This window comes from Eleutherodactylus coqui, chromosome 4 (assembly GCF_035609145.1).
Source record: "Eleutherodactylus coqui strain aEleCoq1 chromosome 4, aEleCoq1.hap1, whole genome shotgun sequence".
NCBI classification, from domain to species: domain Eukaryota; kingdom Metazoa; phylum Chordata; class Amphibia; order Anura; family Eleutherodactylidae; genus Eleutherodactylus; species Eleutherodactylus coqui.
In genome coordinates this window covers 141,578,015-141,594,902 of record NC_089840.1, presented here as the reverse complement: position 1 = coordinate 141,594,902, position 16,888 = coordinate 141,578,015, and the positions used below count along the sequence as shown (strand labels likewise).

The window sequence follows — 16,888 nt, the reverse complement described above, 5'->3', positions numbered from 1 at the left end:
CTAAAGTGATGTTAAAGGGGCTGTCCAATTATGAGCCATTAATGTCCTATCCTCAGGATAGGCAATTAATAGCAGATCAACAGGGTCCACCGCTCAGGAGCCCACTGATCATCTGTGTTGAGTCCTTGCACTCAAACACAGATCTGATTTCTGCAGGAAGCAGACGGCTCCGTTTTCACTGCTGTGGCCCGGATTAGTATTGCAGACCAAGCTCCTATTGGAAAGAATGAGAACTTTGATTTCAATATAAGCCAGGTCACAACAGTGGGAATAGAACTAGCTGCATCCAGCAGAAACAGTCTCCATGCTCGAGTGCAGCCGCTCAGCAGTTGATCAGCAGGGGTCCCAAGTGGTGGACCTACTGAAGGCCTGTCCTGAGGATTAATAACTGGATGATACCAGGGATGTATTATTACACTTGGTTTGTACTTGTATATGTACTAATAAATAATGCCCATTTACTACCCCTAGGTGTTCCCAAAAGGATAAGTGTGACCGTGCAGAGGAGCCATTCAGGTTTGCAAGCAATATAGATCAATGCGTTAAGGTGACGGTGCAGCCCAACAGCCTTCCTGTCTCTGAGCACAGCCTACCGGTAAGAGACAGATGGGTCATCTTCTATCATAGACATGTCGGCACCTCTGTCATGTGTGGGTCTCATTTAGGCTGGAAAGTACATTTGCAGTCTATAGACGGGAGAGATTTTTTTTTTCTAGCAGAGTTTGAGATTTTCATAGTTTTTTGACATTGCAGATATTATTTAGAGAGAGTCCGGAATGAATCAAAACATGTGGGATTTGTAGCAGAAACAGTATCACACTTCAGCCTTGAGCTGTGTCTTATATGGCAGCTCAGTTGCATTGAAGTCAGGTGGGACTGAGCTGCACTTCCACACACAGCCTGTGGACAGGTGGGGCACTGTTTTAAGAAGGAACCCTACGCAAGCCTCTGTAGTCTATTCTAGTTATCGCATTCCATATTTTCTGTGTACACTAGCGTCATGGCTTTCGTTCACAAAGCAGTCATGACATCTACGACAGATCTGTTTGCAAAGCATCCTAATGAATCCCGACAGATCCTGTTGATCACGGGGTGCAATAATCTGTTGTTGGTAGTCAGGTAGTTTTGTTGAAAAGTACTAATCTGAACAGAGCGTTGGTGTTAATATCATATAGTGTCAGTGCTTAGGTTAGGTGTATAGCCATGACTGTATGGTACTTATCTCTTCCAGCTCACTCTAGAAGTTAGCGATGTCCCCGATCTGTCCGCTGGGGTCATCTGCTCCATTGGTAACATTACTCAGGTAGAAGGACAAGTGTCTGGCAATCGGATAGTCTGCATTTCACCTGCTGCAAAAGATGTTCCTGTTATACCTGCCGATCAAGGTAAGATGTTACATCTATTATTACTGCTGCAGCCATGAAAATCGCCGAGATTTGTGCATTGTGAGACGCACAAAAATGAACCCCATTCTTTTGAGCAGTGCGGGAAAAAAAATTGCGGCATGTCCTATCTTTGGCGTTCCCTTGGAACGCATCACCAATTGTTGTCAATGGGACCGGAAAACACCTCTTATGGTGTGCGAGGTGCATGCCACTGCGCTGCGAGGTTTCCCATTGAAACACTTACCCGGCTCTCTGATGCGGCTGAAAGTCCCGCAGGAGGATCGCTACTCCACAGAAGTGACAAGAGGAGTTTTTTGCAGAAAAATCCCTTGCATCCGCCAGTGCAACGCACGAGCGTGATATCAGCCCGAGTTTCACAGGACAATATCGTGCATAGCTATGTGTAGGAACCCTATATAATATGCTGATTGGAAGTGGCACCTTTTAGTTCTGGTTTATAGGGAACTGTACGGACGCGCACAAACAGCATCTTCGCACATGGATCTGCTGTATAATCCACGGCAGAAATCCCAAGCTTGTTCTTGAATCCTGCTGTATAATAATGGTTTAGTTTCTGAGACTGAAAATGGCTGCCGGAGAGCAGGGGCGCAGCTATGGGGGTACAGAGGTAAGCAGTTGGCCCCAGTGCCTGTGGGGGCTCAAAGAGACCAGTAATGTAAATGGGGGTAGGGAGGCCTTCTTACAATTGGGGCCTCTGTCTGATGGGTACCAGACGGATTTCACGAGAAGCCTTTTTCCATCACCCAGAGTTCCCCTCTGTCCCTTCAAGGGGCAAATACGTTTTTCCACGGCACATTGCCAGGACGATGTCATGTCCTTTTCCACTGTCGTATTTCCACTAGGATCAGTTACTGTGCAGCGGGCACACCAATCACTTACCATTATGAACATTTCAGAACCTTTGTTAACATGTAGGAACAGGAATGCTGCAGACCAGTTAATTGTCTGCGACATCAAACCCCTTTAAATGAGCACTTTAGTAGTTGTTGTTATGTAAATGAGGCAGTAATTTCCTATAAGTAGTCCTCTATTGTATCTTTCTCACAGTAGCTTCTTGGAAAACATGCCACACACATCAGGATACAATACTACAATACCCACAGGGTGATTTACGTCTCCAACACTTTTAGAAATCACATAACAGAAAAATCCAGCAACTTGGAAGAGGTTTCTTTCTGCCTAGAAGCTTATGTGCGGAGGGGAGCCTGTTACTTAGAAAGAGGCCGGGATTATCTTGTTTGGGGACAAGGAAATAAAAGGATTATTTCCTGATGTTAGGAAATGGGCACAGTGCTTACAGAAATCCCAAAGTGCTCCCGTTCTACATCCGCTCCTGTAGTGTTGGACCTAGGATAAGTCTGCCTGCCTCTGTATGCGCTCGCCGGCGCTGGCTAATGTGTGAGTGGCGTCTTTATTCTTGTAGAGCTCTTGCTAAAAAGTGGTCCAGAATGGATTCAGAGTACAATTCTAATCTGGCAACTGGAATATTGGCCTTTATATAAGGACAACACGTGCTCTCCCTACTGTAGACCCTCTACTACAGAAGACCCTCTGTTACTGACTTCATGATCTTTCCACTTTTGCAAACATTTTTTTGATCCTGAAAAACCCAGAGATTGGCAATAACAGATAAAGATGGGACTTATGGCCCTTTTACATGGGGCGATTCTCATTTGAACGAGCGTGTGACGTGACTGCTAGTTTGTCACGCTCATGTAAAATATTTAGGCAGGCAGATCACCACTGAGAATCACTCACTTCGCACTCAGCGCTTCGCGTTCTAACGTGCAGCGAATGAACCAGCCATGACTGGGCGACAAACATAAAGTGCTTTATGGCTCGCGTTTAGACTAAACTATTGTCGCGCACGTTTGTTCGAGCGAATTTTGAGCGGCAATCGTTACATGTAAATGGGCCTTAACATTTCACAAACAGTTGAAAGTCTTCTTTTCACGCATTGAGGCTTTATTCACATAAGCGTTTTTACATTGCTAATTTAGACCCAATAAAAAAAAAACTGCAACCATGTTAAGCATTGGATTCCAATGCATTCATTCACATAGCCAGTTATTAGCCGCGTAAAAATGTACAATAGGAATAAGATAGGACACCAGCGGCCAAATACTCTGGCTGATGTTTTGGTGCAGCTGGAAGAGATTTGTCTTGCCCTATATTTCGGTTGCGATCAACTGGTGTCTCCCATATGCTTTTATGGGAGCTGTCGGCAAAGGGATGGGGAAGGGAGTTTAGCAGCAGCTAACTCTGCTAAACCATGTCAGCTGGCTCTATTTAAATAATACAAGCTATGCTGAGCATTTCTCCCAACCGAAGGCCGTGTGAATCAGCGAGAAAACGTGGGATTTAGCCGGGACTTGGTCGTGACTTTTTCTGGTTCATGCAATATTCCGCCGGCAGAAAGTCGCAACGCTCGTGTGAAAGTGGCCTTAAGCCAATAAAAATGAACCAACCTAAAAACGTGCTTTTTATCAATTTTTTACTATATGTGGATTGTCTTCCCTTAATAGTTTCTGTCGCTTTTCATTTCAGACTGGTTTGGGCTGGAGCTTCAGCTGATCTCCAAAGAGACTGGCAAGACGTTTGTGAGCACAGACTTCAAGTTCTACAACTGCAGCGGTCACCAACTGTAAGAACTCCGGATATTGTGGCCACCTAGTGGGCAGAGATGTCTGTAAAACCCTGGGATAAGGCCGCTTCCACACGAGGGCTTACCTATACATTGTATTATGGCCGCAGAGCTTGGCCACCCACAGATCCTATGACCTGAACTAAAAGAATTTCAGATCCCTGTGATGCTGTTAGTCCAGAATTACCAGACCTGTGGTTGGGCTGCGGTGGGAGGCAGTAAAATGGGTACCATATTATGCTTCTGTGAAAGCAGTCAGAAAACAGAATATTGTGATACACTAATGTTGCTAGTATTGGGCTGAATGCCCATGAATAAATTTCTACCCCGTCTCCCGCAGCAGAAATCCGCACGTGAATTAGGTTCAATGGAACCTAATAGCTTTCTGCTTGCCAATGCTCACATGCGGAATTCTACCGCAGATTTCCGCAGCAGGAAATAAATCGCGGCATGTTCTATTTGCCGTGGACTTACCCCACGGGAGGTCTCCATTAATATAGCATTAATGGAGACTGCGGAATTCCGCAACACCAGCAGGCACTTTTTGTTTTTAATCACGGTATTCCCGTGGCATATATCCGTGGGCGTATCCCGTGACGCTCGTGGGCATGAGCCCTTAATATATTTACAATGATGTTGTACAACACCTAAATGTTGGTATTAATGAGTAAAGGAATGGGGTTGCTCTGAGCTCTGATTTAGCAACTGCACCTTCAAGAAGTCATAAAGCAGGGTTATAAAGAGTCATGTGACTCGGTGAATAAGGCCCATTTCTCAGTATAAATGAGCAGAATTAATGGATAAAAAAATGTTGTTTCCCTCTGGCTAAGCACCCACAAACACATAATTGATCTTGCACAGATTTAATTATATACACTGGTTAACTTTGAATAATGACGGCTCAGAGAGGAAAAAATAAAAATTTGTTTCATGCATAAGAAAATAATGTTTCAAGTCAGCGACTGCGCCAGGCGTACACGCCAATGCTGCCCGCTGGTGAAGCTGAAGAAAGCTGCAATTTGTAATAACAGGGAATTCACCTTTTGAAGCGGCAATATGTAACCTTGAGATATCCTTGTTCAGTCTTCCTGGGGGGAGTTCTTTACCTGCTTGTCCAGCGCAGCTTATTAACTGGCATCATTGTCTCTATCCGAAGCGAATGCCCCTTACTACAGTGATTGTTACTGCTCCGTAAACTAACACTTTGCACCCTTTAATGCATGCGCTCATCATTTCTGATGATGTTGAGTTTCGGCTGATGCCCGCGCTCCCTCGTGCCCTGTTGCCAGGCCGCTCGGCTTGCGTCACATGTCCCCTTTCATGACTATTTTTCAGGTCTACAAGCGCTGGCAGCTTTCAGAAAGCAAAAAGTGATTTAGTGATTGCAGGTTGGAGGGCAGAGCGGGACGAGCGACAGAAACATGATGTATGGAAGTCAGGTGTTTAGATATGGGCTGGCATAAATATTGAGGCTGCGTTGACTGATGGAATTGGCCACAAGTGTGTGACTGGAGATGCTAATAGCCAGGATATGTATATTTAATGTATGTCAATGTGATGCAGTGTTTATGCAGCACAAGTCATATATGGCTTGGGGGACCCTGTATTGTTTATCCCCAGCCATGTCCAGTGTATATGCAGAGGAAGCTGCTGTTTATACTAGCCGGCTGCTTCTAGAGATGGCTCAGCCTTTTTACGCCTGCGAACCTTTGCGGCTAGCATAAAAAAATAAATATTAGATCTTAAAAAGAAAGCAGAGCACTAAGAGAAGACCAGACTTTGTCTTCCGCTGAAATCCATTTCTTCATCAATCCCCCTGATTGTTTTCCCTACTTGTCACGGCTGCGTCCGTCCGAGTCCATCAGTGGGCTTGGTGTATTCTCCGGCTTCTACTTGTCTTTCAGTGCGTTCATATACAATAAACCTCCCCACCATACCCCATGTATATTTTTCACTACATATCTGCAGATGTGTTTGACTGGTCATTATTTTCATGGTTTGTGACACGTTTTACTCTCCCACCTTTCTCCCAAGCTGCTTGTCGTGCGTTACTAGCGCATTCCGATGTCACTGGTGCAAGTACCGCAATCTGTGTACCCATGACCCAACAACGTGTTCCTTTCAAGAGGGTCGCGTCAATGTCTCCGAGGTAAGGAAAGAATTTGTATTCATCCTAGATAGAAATGCTAAAGGGGTTTTTATGGAATTCTGAGTTAATGGAAGACGTCCCCAAGATCCTCGTCTCTTGGCCAGCGTGGTCATAAGAAGTTCTCTTTAGGAACTATATTACTCATTGATTTGAATGGGCGTTGTGTAATCTTATTTTCCCATGTAGTTGCGCTGCAGGGAAATTGCCCTGCCTGCCTTATTTACCCCTAGAGTACAGCTGATCTCTGGGATCGGGGGGCTCTCTGTATGCAGAGTATTGTCAGGGGACCCTTCTGTCAAGTGAGTTTTGTTCAAAAGACAAAAACTCTTTAATAAGGTGTACAGAATATTTCAAGGACATAATAGTAGTGCCTTATGCAATCCACTCATGTATCCATTATCTATTTAATGGCCATTGTTTGCTGTATACAGCAGTTTCAGGTGAGAGCATTTGTTCTACTATATAAAACCCTTGCTTTTAGTGCCCTTACCAGTCTTTTGTCATACAGCTTCTTTATTCTGTAGTTTTCACAAGAAAACCATGATTTTACTGGTTGCACATCTGTATAATGCTCTCTCTGAGGGCAGAATAAAATAGTAACTGGCACACTGATTATAGCGGTATGTCTGCTGTATGTATCAGTGAAGTAGTTATGGCAAAACTTGGATTTGGTTAATAGCAACCAGACATAGAGAGGTACAGGAAGTAGTCTGCGATATTCGTTGGGTAACCTCCACACTGCACTGCAGGCACTGATTAACAGCTGTCTGCCTATTACTATGCATAGAGAGACGGCTATCAATGAGTGGTCAGAAGGCAGAGTGGGCGGGGCTAGCTGCAGCTTACGTATATCAAGGACTACTTCCTGTAGTCCTTTGTGTGGCTGCTACTTTGTACATAGGAACAAAAGACAAATTGCTGTAATCAGTATGCCTGTCACTATCTTATGCTGCCCATGGTAACCAGATTCCCTTTAACTTTGTGCCAGTTTTCATAAATGGGAACTGACTTTTTTAAAGGGGACCAGATCCTAACTTCATGCGGTCCGAAATGCTGCAGCAATTTAAAAAAAAACAAAAAAAACTGCCTCCCTGTAACATGGGCGCCTGCCCTGGACTTCATATTACCTGACATTTGGGCAGCATGAAGCTAGTGACATGTTCCCCTTAAAGCGAGTCTTGCACTATTCATTGTGTGAAACGCGCCAGGGAAAATATATAATGCACTAAAAAGCTGATTACCTAAATGCTGCATTGCCTTAGTGAAACTGTTCGGCCACACATGGTGCCAGAGACTGTTAGAAGGGAGATTTAAGAACCGGAGAGTATTAGCATAATGCGTGTTTGTTATCCCAGGGATACTGTTATTTAACTTCCTAGAGGTTAGCACAGAGCTGTGATGGATTGGTCCATTTCTCCGGGGTTGCGCTGCGTATGAACAGCACTCTAGCAGAGTAAGTAATGAAATTTGTTTGAGCACGGCGTGTAGATATCCGCAACTCTCTCTGGGAGGAAAGACCTGCCGAATGCCAGTTATCACTACTGCTGTGGAGCAGAAGCAGGGATAATGCATGTCTTGTAGAGCCGGCAAAAGCAAACAGATTTCTAATTAATGAAGCAAGTCTTAAGATTTGAGGACAGAAAGTTTATCATAGAATTAACACTTTTGCCATTTTTGAACAGTCTTTTGCAAAAACATTGGACATTAGTTTCTTACAACACCCAAAGCAATGACATCGATTTAGTTACAGATGTTTCAAACGGATGGCTCACACACAGAAATGGGAGAACAAACAGCACCACATAGGGAACTAACACCTGGGTGGTTGTGTATCGCCTCCCCCCGATCAGGTTCGCCTTCAGCTGTTACACTATAGGCATAACACTATTGTACCCTTTGATTAGTAGATACCCAATCTTTAGAAGTCACTACCAGTGTCATCACCCCCGTAAATGTCAATCTCATCCCAGGGAAGATGACTATACATGTTGGACCAATTGTCACCTGGAAGCACAGATTTCAATGTGAGGCAGTAGTCTATACTCGAAATCTCCATGAAACAACTAATTTTGGGAACAAGAAGTCCCTTGGAGTCATCACTCAATGGAACTTGAGAAAGGGGACATCTTGTTCCTGAAACGTGTTGTGTTATGGAGATTTCGGACTACAGACTACTGCTTCACATTGAAATTTGTCCCTCCATGTGAAAATTGATTTTGTTTAAGGGAAGCTGTGACCACCTTGTATTCAGTTCTCTCTGAAGGCACACATGATAGTGAGAGGCACGCTGATTACAGTTACCTGTCTGAGTGTAGCATGTATACATGCAGTTGTTTGGGAGAAACTTACATTTTATTAGGAGCAGCCACACGTGCAGGAATACAAGACATAGTCCCTAATATTCATAAACTCTGGCTAGCTGTGCCCATCTTGCCCTCCACTGACTGACAGTTATCTTCCTATGTACAGTAACGAGGAGACAGTTGTCATTCAGTGGGCGAAGGACGAGGTGCGCATGGTTAGGCTAGTGGTTAGGTGTTGCTAACCAGAGCTCATGACTACTTCCCGTAGTCCTCTTTTTGTGCTGCTACAATTAAATGCAAGGTCCTCTTATAATACTACTGCCTGTATACATACAGCAGACTTATCTCTGTAATCTGCGTGCCAGTCTACCTTATGGTGTTCTCCGCGGGGGCTGTAAGGATGATGATGGGTTCCCTTTAAAAATCTCAGTATTCTATTTATTGTTTTGTAATACAAATTGCATTACTTCTTTTGATCTGATAATTTACACAAGGTATTAATGCTCTAGAATGAGGATGTCCTGTCCTGCTAGGTGCTTAGACCTGTTTGTACATGGGCAGCATGGTGGCTGAGTGGTTATCTCTGGAGGCCTGGGTTTAGAGAGCACCATCTGTGTGGCTTGTATGTTCTCCCCATGTTAGAGTAAATTTTCCTAATGTATGAGTATAAGTGAATAAATGAAAATCTTCTTCTGTTTCATTAAACCAGTACAGGAATAAGTAGCATATATCTTTTAGAAACAAGTGCGAAAATGAGACTAATGTCACTCGTGTAATGCATAAGGTCAGGTCTTGGTTGCTGGGCTCTATAGGATGGATAGATTTTACAGTATCGGTCACAGTTCTTGCATTTCACGTTCAAGAAGACCAAGAAGTTGACACACACCAATATAAAGACAAGTTCATCTTTCAGGTGGCAAGTTTTAATGTCATTTCCACAAGACGCAGGCGGAAGAAGCAGCCACCCAGCTCAGAGCACAAATGTCTCCGCGGCCCCTGGGATTTAGTCAAATCTACTTTGGCACCAAAAATCTTGCACCACCCACACTTTAGGATCCTAACCTCATGTTTGAGTTTATAGTGACAATTTCTTTTTTCACCACAGGATTGCCCGCAGTTAATACCCACAGAAGAAATCTTGATCCCAGTTGGGGAAGTTAAGCCAATTACTCTGAAGGCAAGGAATCTGCCTCAACCACAGTCAGGCCAGAGGGGATACGAGTGCGTGCTAAATATACAGGGTGTGTTACACCGCATGCCTGCTCTACGCTTTAATAGCTCCAGCGTCCAATGCCAAAACAGCTCGGTGAGTGTTTGTTGTGAAGAAAGGCTATGCCATCACATTGCAGTCTTTACCGCATATAGTTCTTTGTAGTCGCTGACAAAATGATGACTTGCTACTTACTCAATAAACAAACAACAACAAGTAGCTTTAATCTACCCTGTTATAGTAAAATCCAAATAATGCCACTGTGCTGCTACAATGACCTGAGGTATTGTAAATTGGGCTGCTGCTTAGAAAGGATGGAAGGCTTTATCTGGCCTTTCCCTGTCGCAGCCTGCGGGGGGTCATTTGGTGGAATAAGACAGCAATCTGACAAAAGGGTTGAAGCAAAAAGCTAATTTACAGCAGGCTGATAAAGCAGAACGGGGAAGTCTTATCTTCCTTCGCGAGTCCCCAGCTCACGCCGACTCAATAGAATTCCTAATACAGTTGCTTCTGGCGGTGCAGCAGAGGGTCTGCAGAAGATAGACGCTGCCAAAGGAGTAAATAAACACTTTCCCTGAACAAACAGCTGTAGGGAGCGCTCATTGTATAGGTGCGGCACTCTCTACAGCCCTACCATGCCTTTGTCTTCAATTATGCCCGCATTATCCACCTTTTTATTCATTCTGCAATTCTGATAAATTGCGTGAAGATTAATATGCTGCCTTTAATTTTCCCTTGATAACAAATAGGTGCAGATACACTAATGGTCGTTTTACGCAGGCAGATAATTATCACTGTGTTACAAAGGTAGATTTTCCTGTATAAAAAGCAGTGTTCTTACCTGTATTCAGGGTGCTGAGTTCAAATACGGCAACCAAAATGGTCTGTCAGCCAAGATAATGACGGTATAGACATAAGAAAGTAGGATATTCAATATTGTACCATTTTGTTACAGTATATTGACCATTAAAACCATGGGCTTTATCCAAACCGTTTGTTGCCCATAGCAACCAATTGCAGCTCAGCTTTCATTACTGAAACTGCTGATATAAAATGAAAGCTGTGCTTTGATTGGCTGCTATGGGCATTAAAGACAGTTTTATTGTTAGACCGTTGTGATAAATGAGCCCCCATATTTTCCTAGTAAAACAATATGGCACCTCGCACATGCCGACACGAACCAGCTTTTTGCTATGTATGTGGTGAGTTAACATTTGAGAGACATGAAAAGAAGTTGCCTGCAATACATAAGGCCTACAATCATTGCTTTGGATGGGAAATCGGAGATCAGGACAAGTCTTGGGCCTCACATTTCTGTTGTGTCACTTGCTGTGTGAAATTAATAAACTGGTGGAAAGGTCCAGGTACATCAATGTCATCTGGGGGACCTATAACATGGAGGGAACAAAAGGGCCGTGTGACAGACTGTTACATCTGTCTAACAAATGTCAATGGCTTCACAAACAGAAAATCTAAAAGTCACATTGTTCATCCTAACTTGCCGTCTGCGATGAGGCCGGTACCGCACTGTGAGACTATTCTTGTCCCCTTACAGCCTTCAAGTGATGAACTTGTAGATGATGCGGATGAGACAATGCAGGAAGAGAAGAAATTTTCCATCAAGCTGTGAAAGAAATTATTCTACATTTAAATCTTCAGGACATTCAATTCCGCACGTCTTAACGCAGCGAGTGAGGAAAAGGAAACATTTATTTTTGGGAAGGGTGAATGTGGCGCTACCTTCAAACATAATAAAATTGCTTGACCTTCGGTGTTTTGCCAAAAAAATCTCAGTTTATTATTGAAACCAGCTTGAATACTCGTTTCGAGGTTTGGCAACCTCTTCCTCAGTACTTGCTGGAGTTACACATCCAAAGATGCTAACCATGTATCTTGAAACACAGTTCTTTAATACTAAACTGAGAATTTTTGGCAAAACACCGAAACTCAAGCAATTCTATATACGTTTGAAGGTTGTGCCACATTCACCCTGCCAGGAAATAAATGTTTCTTTTTCCTCACTCATTCCACTTGTTTACCCATCGGGTATAACGTCATTTAGGTTTGGCAGCACCTTCCATATACAAGATAACTTCTTCACCTCACGATAGCAATTTAGCTTCTTACTTCCATTTCTTTTTATCCCATTTCTTCTCTGCCGAGGTTTGTCCAACCCATTTTCCTTTAATTTCTCTGCACACTTCAACACAGATAGATTGTAATGACTTAGTCCATGATTAGACCTAAGGGAAAAGAAGGCGAAAATTCTGGGCTCCAGAATCTTCTCCAACCTGAAACAAGTGTAACAATTTATTGCTATCGAGAGCAAATTCTTGTGCGTGTCTTCACTTATGATGGGACCCTAACTTTTTGTAATGACACAAGTGGTTTCATGTCAATGCTGGGTCGCTCTTAGGATGTCCAAGAAGAGAGGCTTTTCATAGACTCCTCATTTTGAAAGCAATGCTGCGTTCTGTTCCAGTTGGTTAAATCAATCTTGCAAAGGAATCCTATGAAGTGCTGCAGCATATGTTTCACTCAATCAAATTCTCTGAATACAGGTAGAACATCTGTGAAGATTTGTAGGTGATTGCTGTCATATTGGGAATGCAAACAGGGTTCACGAAGTATTCCTGTTCTGTATGTAGTGAGTTTACCTGTCACAGTTATCACGCTCTCACAGAGAAGGACTGGCCAGCCAGAATTTGGATAGTTGGTGGCAAAAATGTACAACAGGAGTCTTGTGCCCTCTGAAGACATCTTGCTTCCTCCATCACATATTAAATTAGGCCTTATGAAACGGTTTGTCAAGGCAATGGATAAAAATGGCAGAGGATTTACCCATCTCAAGACCACATTTTGCTCATTTTTCAAAAGCAAAGATAAAAGAGGGTATTTCTATGGGTCCACAGATTGGAGAACTGAAATATGACAGAAGGTTCAATGAATGCTTAACAAGCAAAGAAGAATCTGCCTGGATGGCATTCAAGAATGTGACAAACCAGATTTCTGGGAAAAAACAGATCAAACGACTTTGAAAAGATTGTGACCAACATGTTAAAATCATACTATGTTTTGGGATGCAACGTGTCCCTTAAAGTAAATTTCATGCACTCACACCTTGACTATTACCCGGAGAGATGCAGTGACTTATCAGATGAGCATGATAAAAGATTTCACCAGGACATACGTGCAATTGAAAATTGGTATATGGGAAAAATGCTGCTGGGAAATTCCAGGGGAGAACACTGGCAGACAGAAAAGAAATAAGTGAATCCTGCAAACATTACATCTAACTTCCCATATCTTCATGCCAGTTATGTTGTTATACATCTGCAACCTGGTGATCTTATGTCTCGCTTATAACTATATGTTACCCTATACAAGATTCACTGTTTATAAGTATATTTATAAAATTGCAAATCCACCTACACTTACTTATTCTACTGCTACGGTTGTTATCTGGAAATCTGTTCCTGACAGCCAGAATCTGAGCGCATATTCAAAATCGGCACCCAAAACTCTGTAAGGAACACAAAAATTTTGTTCAGAAAAACATAAGACCTTTTTTTGTAACACAGTGAATTAGTGTGTGCTAACGACCACTACCCATCAACGAGCATGTCGGTCAGTGCTTGTTTCCTCCGTGCTCTATAGGGATGACCAATCGTTAGGACAGTCGCTCATCCCTATATAGTTGTCATTGGTTGGCTAACTATTCCCCATTAACACGGAGCAGTTGATCAGTGAGCAATTTTATACTCTCCTAAGGCTCCATTCATACGGGGCAGCTCGATTGCAATAAAAAATGCACCGAAAAGTGCATTTGCAAAACTGCATGCATTTTTTGCAACAAACACAGTAAAAACCTACATGGTTTCACCAATGCACTTTTTGGTGTGGTTTTTATTGCAACCGAACTGCCCCGTGTGAATGGAGCCCAAGAGACAGAGTCAGTGAATAAGTGTTTGGCTGATCAATCATTGTCTCATGGACCTTTTGTCAGCCATACAAACATTCGTAGGAACGTATGGGCTGAATAATCGTCTCGTATAAAAGGACCTAAACGCCAGTTTTCCACCCCATAACTTGTGAAGGGAATTGGATAGTATTTGTAGGACTGCAGTGGTACATTGACACCCTACATGACTGTATGACCAGCTGATCCGCCATTCAGGAGCTTGTGGTGACAACATAGATGGGAGCTGTAACACAATTACTGACTGCTGTAATCTCTGAAAAATAAGAAAGAAACCCATCTCCTAACTGAGAAATGGTTAACACAATTTATGCTACTCGTTAGAGGAAAATAACTCAAGGACTTGTGTATGTGCTTTTATGTGGAAATACCCTACCAATTACCCATGTAGTGTGTCAGAATCAATATCCTCTTAGCATCAGGAGCAATTTGATAAAATCATGGTTGGCTGCAGGAAAAGCTTATCCATAATGTACAAGTAATGTATTAAACATGAGGTTTTTTTGTTTTATGTGAAGTAGAAGGAAGTATCACAAAGTTGAACAATTGGAGAATTGGCATACAAAGTATTGCAGTAGGGCATCTGAACAGGAACACCACTCTGGGCCCTTTGGTTGTATTAAAGGAGTTGTCTGACTAAATTAAGTTGTCCCCCATTCATCGGATAGAGGATAACTACCTGATCTGTGGGGGTCCAACCGCTGGGACTCCCACTGATAACTAGAACAGAGGTTCCAAAGAACTGCAAATTAATGGAAAGTTGGTCATGCATGCGCACCTTTTGTTTCAATGGCACTACTGGAGATAGTTGATTTCAAGCACTTTTATTTGGGGTCCTTAATTTTGTTGGACAACCCCTTTAAGAACTAGACCTTGACATAAAACTTCCAGCTCATTACATTGCATCAAGTTTTAGACCTGTTTATGATGCAAATTTACCAAAAGGAATAATCTACTGTATCCGGTTCAACAAAGAAGGCATGGCTTAGAGGCAAGGGGGCGTGGCCTAATTCTAACAATATGCGCTACAATTTTGGCTCAAACTAAGCCAACCAGTAGTGGCATGCAGCTGGACAAAGATGCGCCAATTATATCATCTAGCATTAGATTTGACACCTTTTTTAGACTGTTTGGTCTAAGTGTACACTGTCAATTAGACAGGCTTAGTAATTGCGCTTTCTTTGGTTATGTTGATTGGGAGCTCTTAGTTGGCCTGGTACCTAAAATTATGGGATCAATGTAATTTTGATTGTGTCTAACCTGCCTAATATCGTGGTGTACAAATTAAATTGTCACCATCAGAGATCTATTTTTACAGTAAAGGTTGAACTGCTGTCCCATCATATAGCAGACAATTGCAGGAATTGCTGACCATGTGTTTTCATAGTTTAAGGTCTTTAGCCCCCTTCACATGGTACTTGGTATTTGCATCAGCATTAGCAAGTCGAAAGCAAGAATGAGTCCAAAACACAGAAGAGATGCAAATCTTTCCGTTATCATTTCTCTGTAGTTTACTTCTGCTTTGTTTACAGAAATAGTGCCACATCTGTGCATGGGCTGTGTCTGGTACTGCAAGTCACAGACACAGCCCATGGGAAGACATGACTCTTTTTCTAAAGACACAGCAGACCCTTCCTCCTAATCCTGGACAAACCCCTGTAACATGTTCTGGTACTGTAACTAATATTTTTTTTTTCAGTATTTCTATGAAGGGATGGATATCAGTGACCTGGCCGTGAATTTTTCTGTTGTCTGGAATGGGAACTTTATCATTGACAATCCTCAAGACATCAAAGGTATAAAACGAATCAGCAACAATGAAAACTCTGACTTTATATTGTAGTTGTATTCTTATTGGCTGATCATCTATACTTCATGGCATTTCCAATAACCTAGTAGTAACACAAGGACATCTATGTTCTAAGGAGTGTAGACTTAGTAGGGGATGTCCTATTGGTTATAACCTGGTTAGGTCATAAAGAAACTCCCATACAAAGCCGATAATAAGTAAGGTAACTCAAGGCTGCTACATTTCTATGTGAATAATAAGCCTAGAAGTAAATAGTAAAAAGTGCACTAGTTATGGGGCGTAGCGCAGTACTCCTGGTCTGCTGACACCGACTACCCAGTGGGAGGAGGATTGTTTTGCAGCTCAGTGAGGAACACTTATAAAAAAATTTCTATATATTTTTCATAGTTTACATTACAATAGAAGACAGAATTGGATCAAAGATTAGCAGATCTTACAGAGCTTTAACTATATCCCTGCTGTGACGCCTCTTCCTATACCAACTAATAGCAATCTCATATCAGTGGTTTTTCTTATCAATCATTATGGATACGCCTACTTGCCAAAATAAAAAATTCAAGAAATGAAGATTTTAAAACCATATTTTAAAAGGGAAATTAGGAGGACTTATTAGCGGATGTTTATCAGTACATGCTGGATAAAGTGGACATCGCCATATACCATATTTTGTTACTACAGCGCTCTGGGGACACCACAAGCTGAGCTATATTACACTTATGTTTCTGTTGCCCATTAAAATGTTTTGTTACCTCATCAGTCACATAAAGTGGCATCCTATAATAATTTATTAAACTAGTCTGGCATATCTCACATACAGGCGGCTAGGAAACAAAGCAGCAGCCTTATAACTCACTCCAAAGTTTTCCTTTACTCCCCATTGGTTTCCAGTAGGCTGCAGTTACGGATCACTTAATATCCCATTCTCTAAATGTAGGCGCTGGTATACAACACTCTGGTGTCACAGGTGCTGCAGCCAGGAGTCCCTCATCCTGATGTGTCGTTTGTGCGGTACGGATATTGTCCCCCGTATGGAATCAGTGAGGATAATGTTTGCCGGCCATGTGCCGCTTTATCATATTAGCATGCTTTCCCGTCCAGAACATCTAATTAATTCACATTTCCAGCATGATACTTCAGAACCAATTAGAGTCTGCATTGTGTTCTCAGATATGTGGCTCGTATCGTGGCCATGTGCTGTATCTTATCGCAGAGGTTTAACGAATAATCTATACCAATATTACGTATTTAGTGATATATATATATAATATGAAATCTTCTGCAGAAAATACTGAATGCGTTAATGCTGAAAATCCAATGTAGAGGGATCCAGGAGGTCTCTTTATCCTGTAGAGTGCAATCCAGTGTAATGAAGACAGGGGATGCCAAT

At 42.4% G+C, this 16,888-nt stretch overlaps 1 protein-coding gene across 5 annotated transcripts in view; it reads left to right on the top strand.

Moving 5' to 3' along the window:
* PLXNA2 (plexin A2) overlaps nucleotides 1-16,888 on the top strand; it is a 322,079-nt gene that overhangs the window by 217,767 nt on the left and 87,424 nt on the right. For all 5 annotated transcript variants that reach the window (XM_066600225.1, XM_066600224.1, XM_066600226.1 and 2 more), the window contains exons 6-11: nucleotides 472-595; nucleotides 1,232-1,385; nucleotides 3,954-4,050; nucleotides 6,085-6,199; nucleotides 9,608-9,808; nucleotides 15,391-15,487. In XM_066600225.1, coding sequence (XP_066456322.1) covers nucleotides 472-595; nucleotides 1,232-1,385; nucleotides 3,954-4,050; nucleotides 6,085-6,199; nucleotides 9,608-9,808; nucleotides 15,391-15,487 — 788 coding nt within the window. The remainder of the gene's footprint in view (nucleotides 1-471; nucleotides 596-1,231; nucleotides 1,386-3,953; nucleotides 4,051-6,084; nucleotides 6,200-9,607; nucleotides 9,809-15,390; nucleotides 15,488-16,888) is intronic.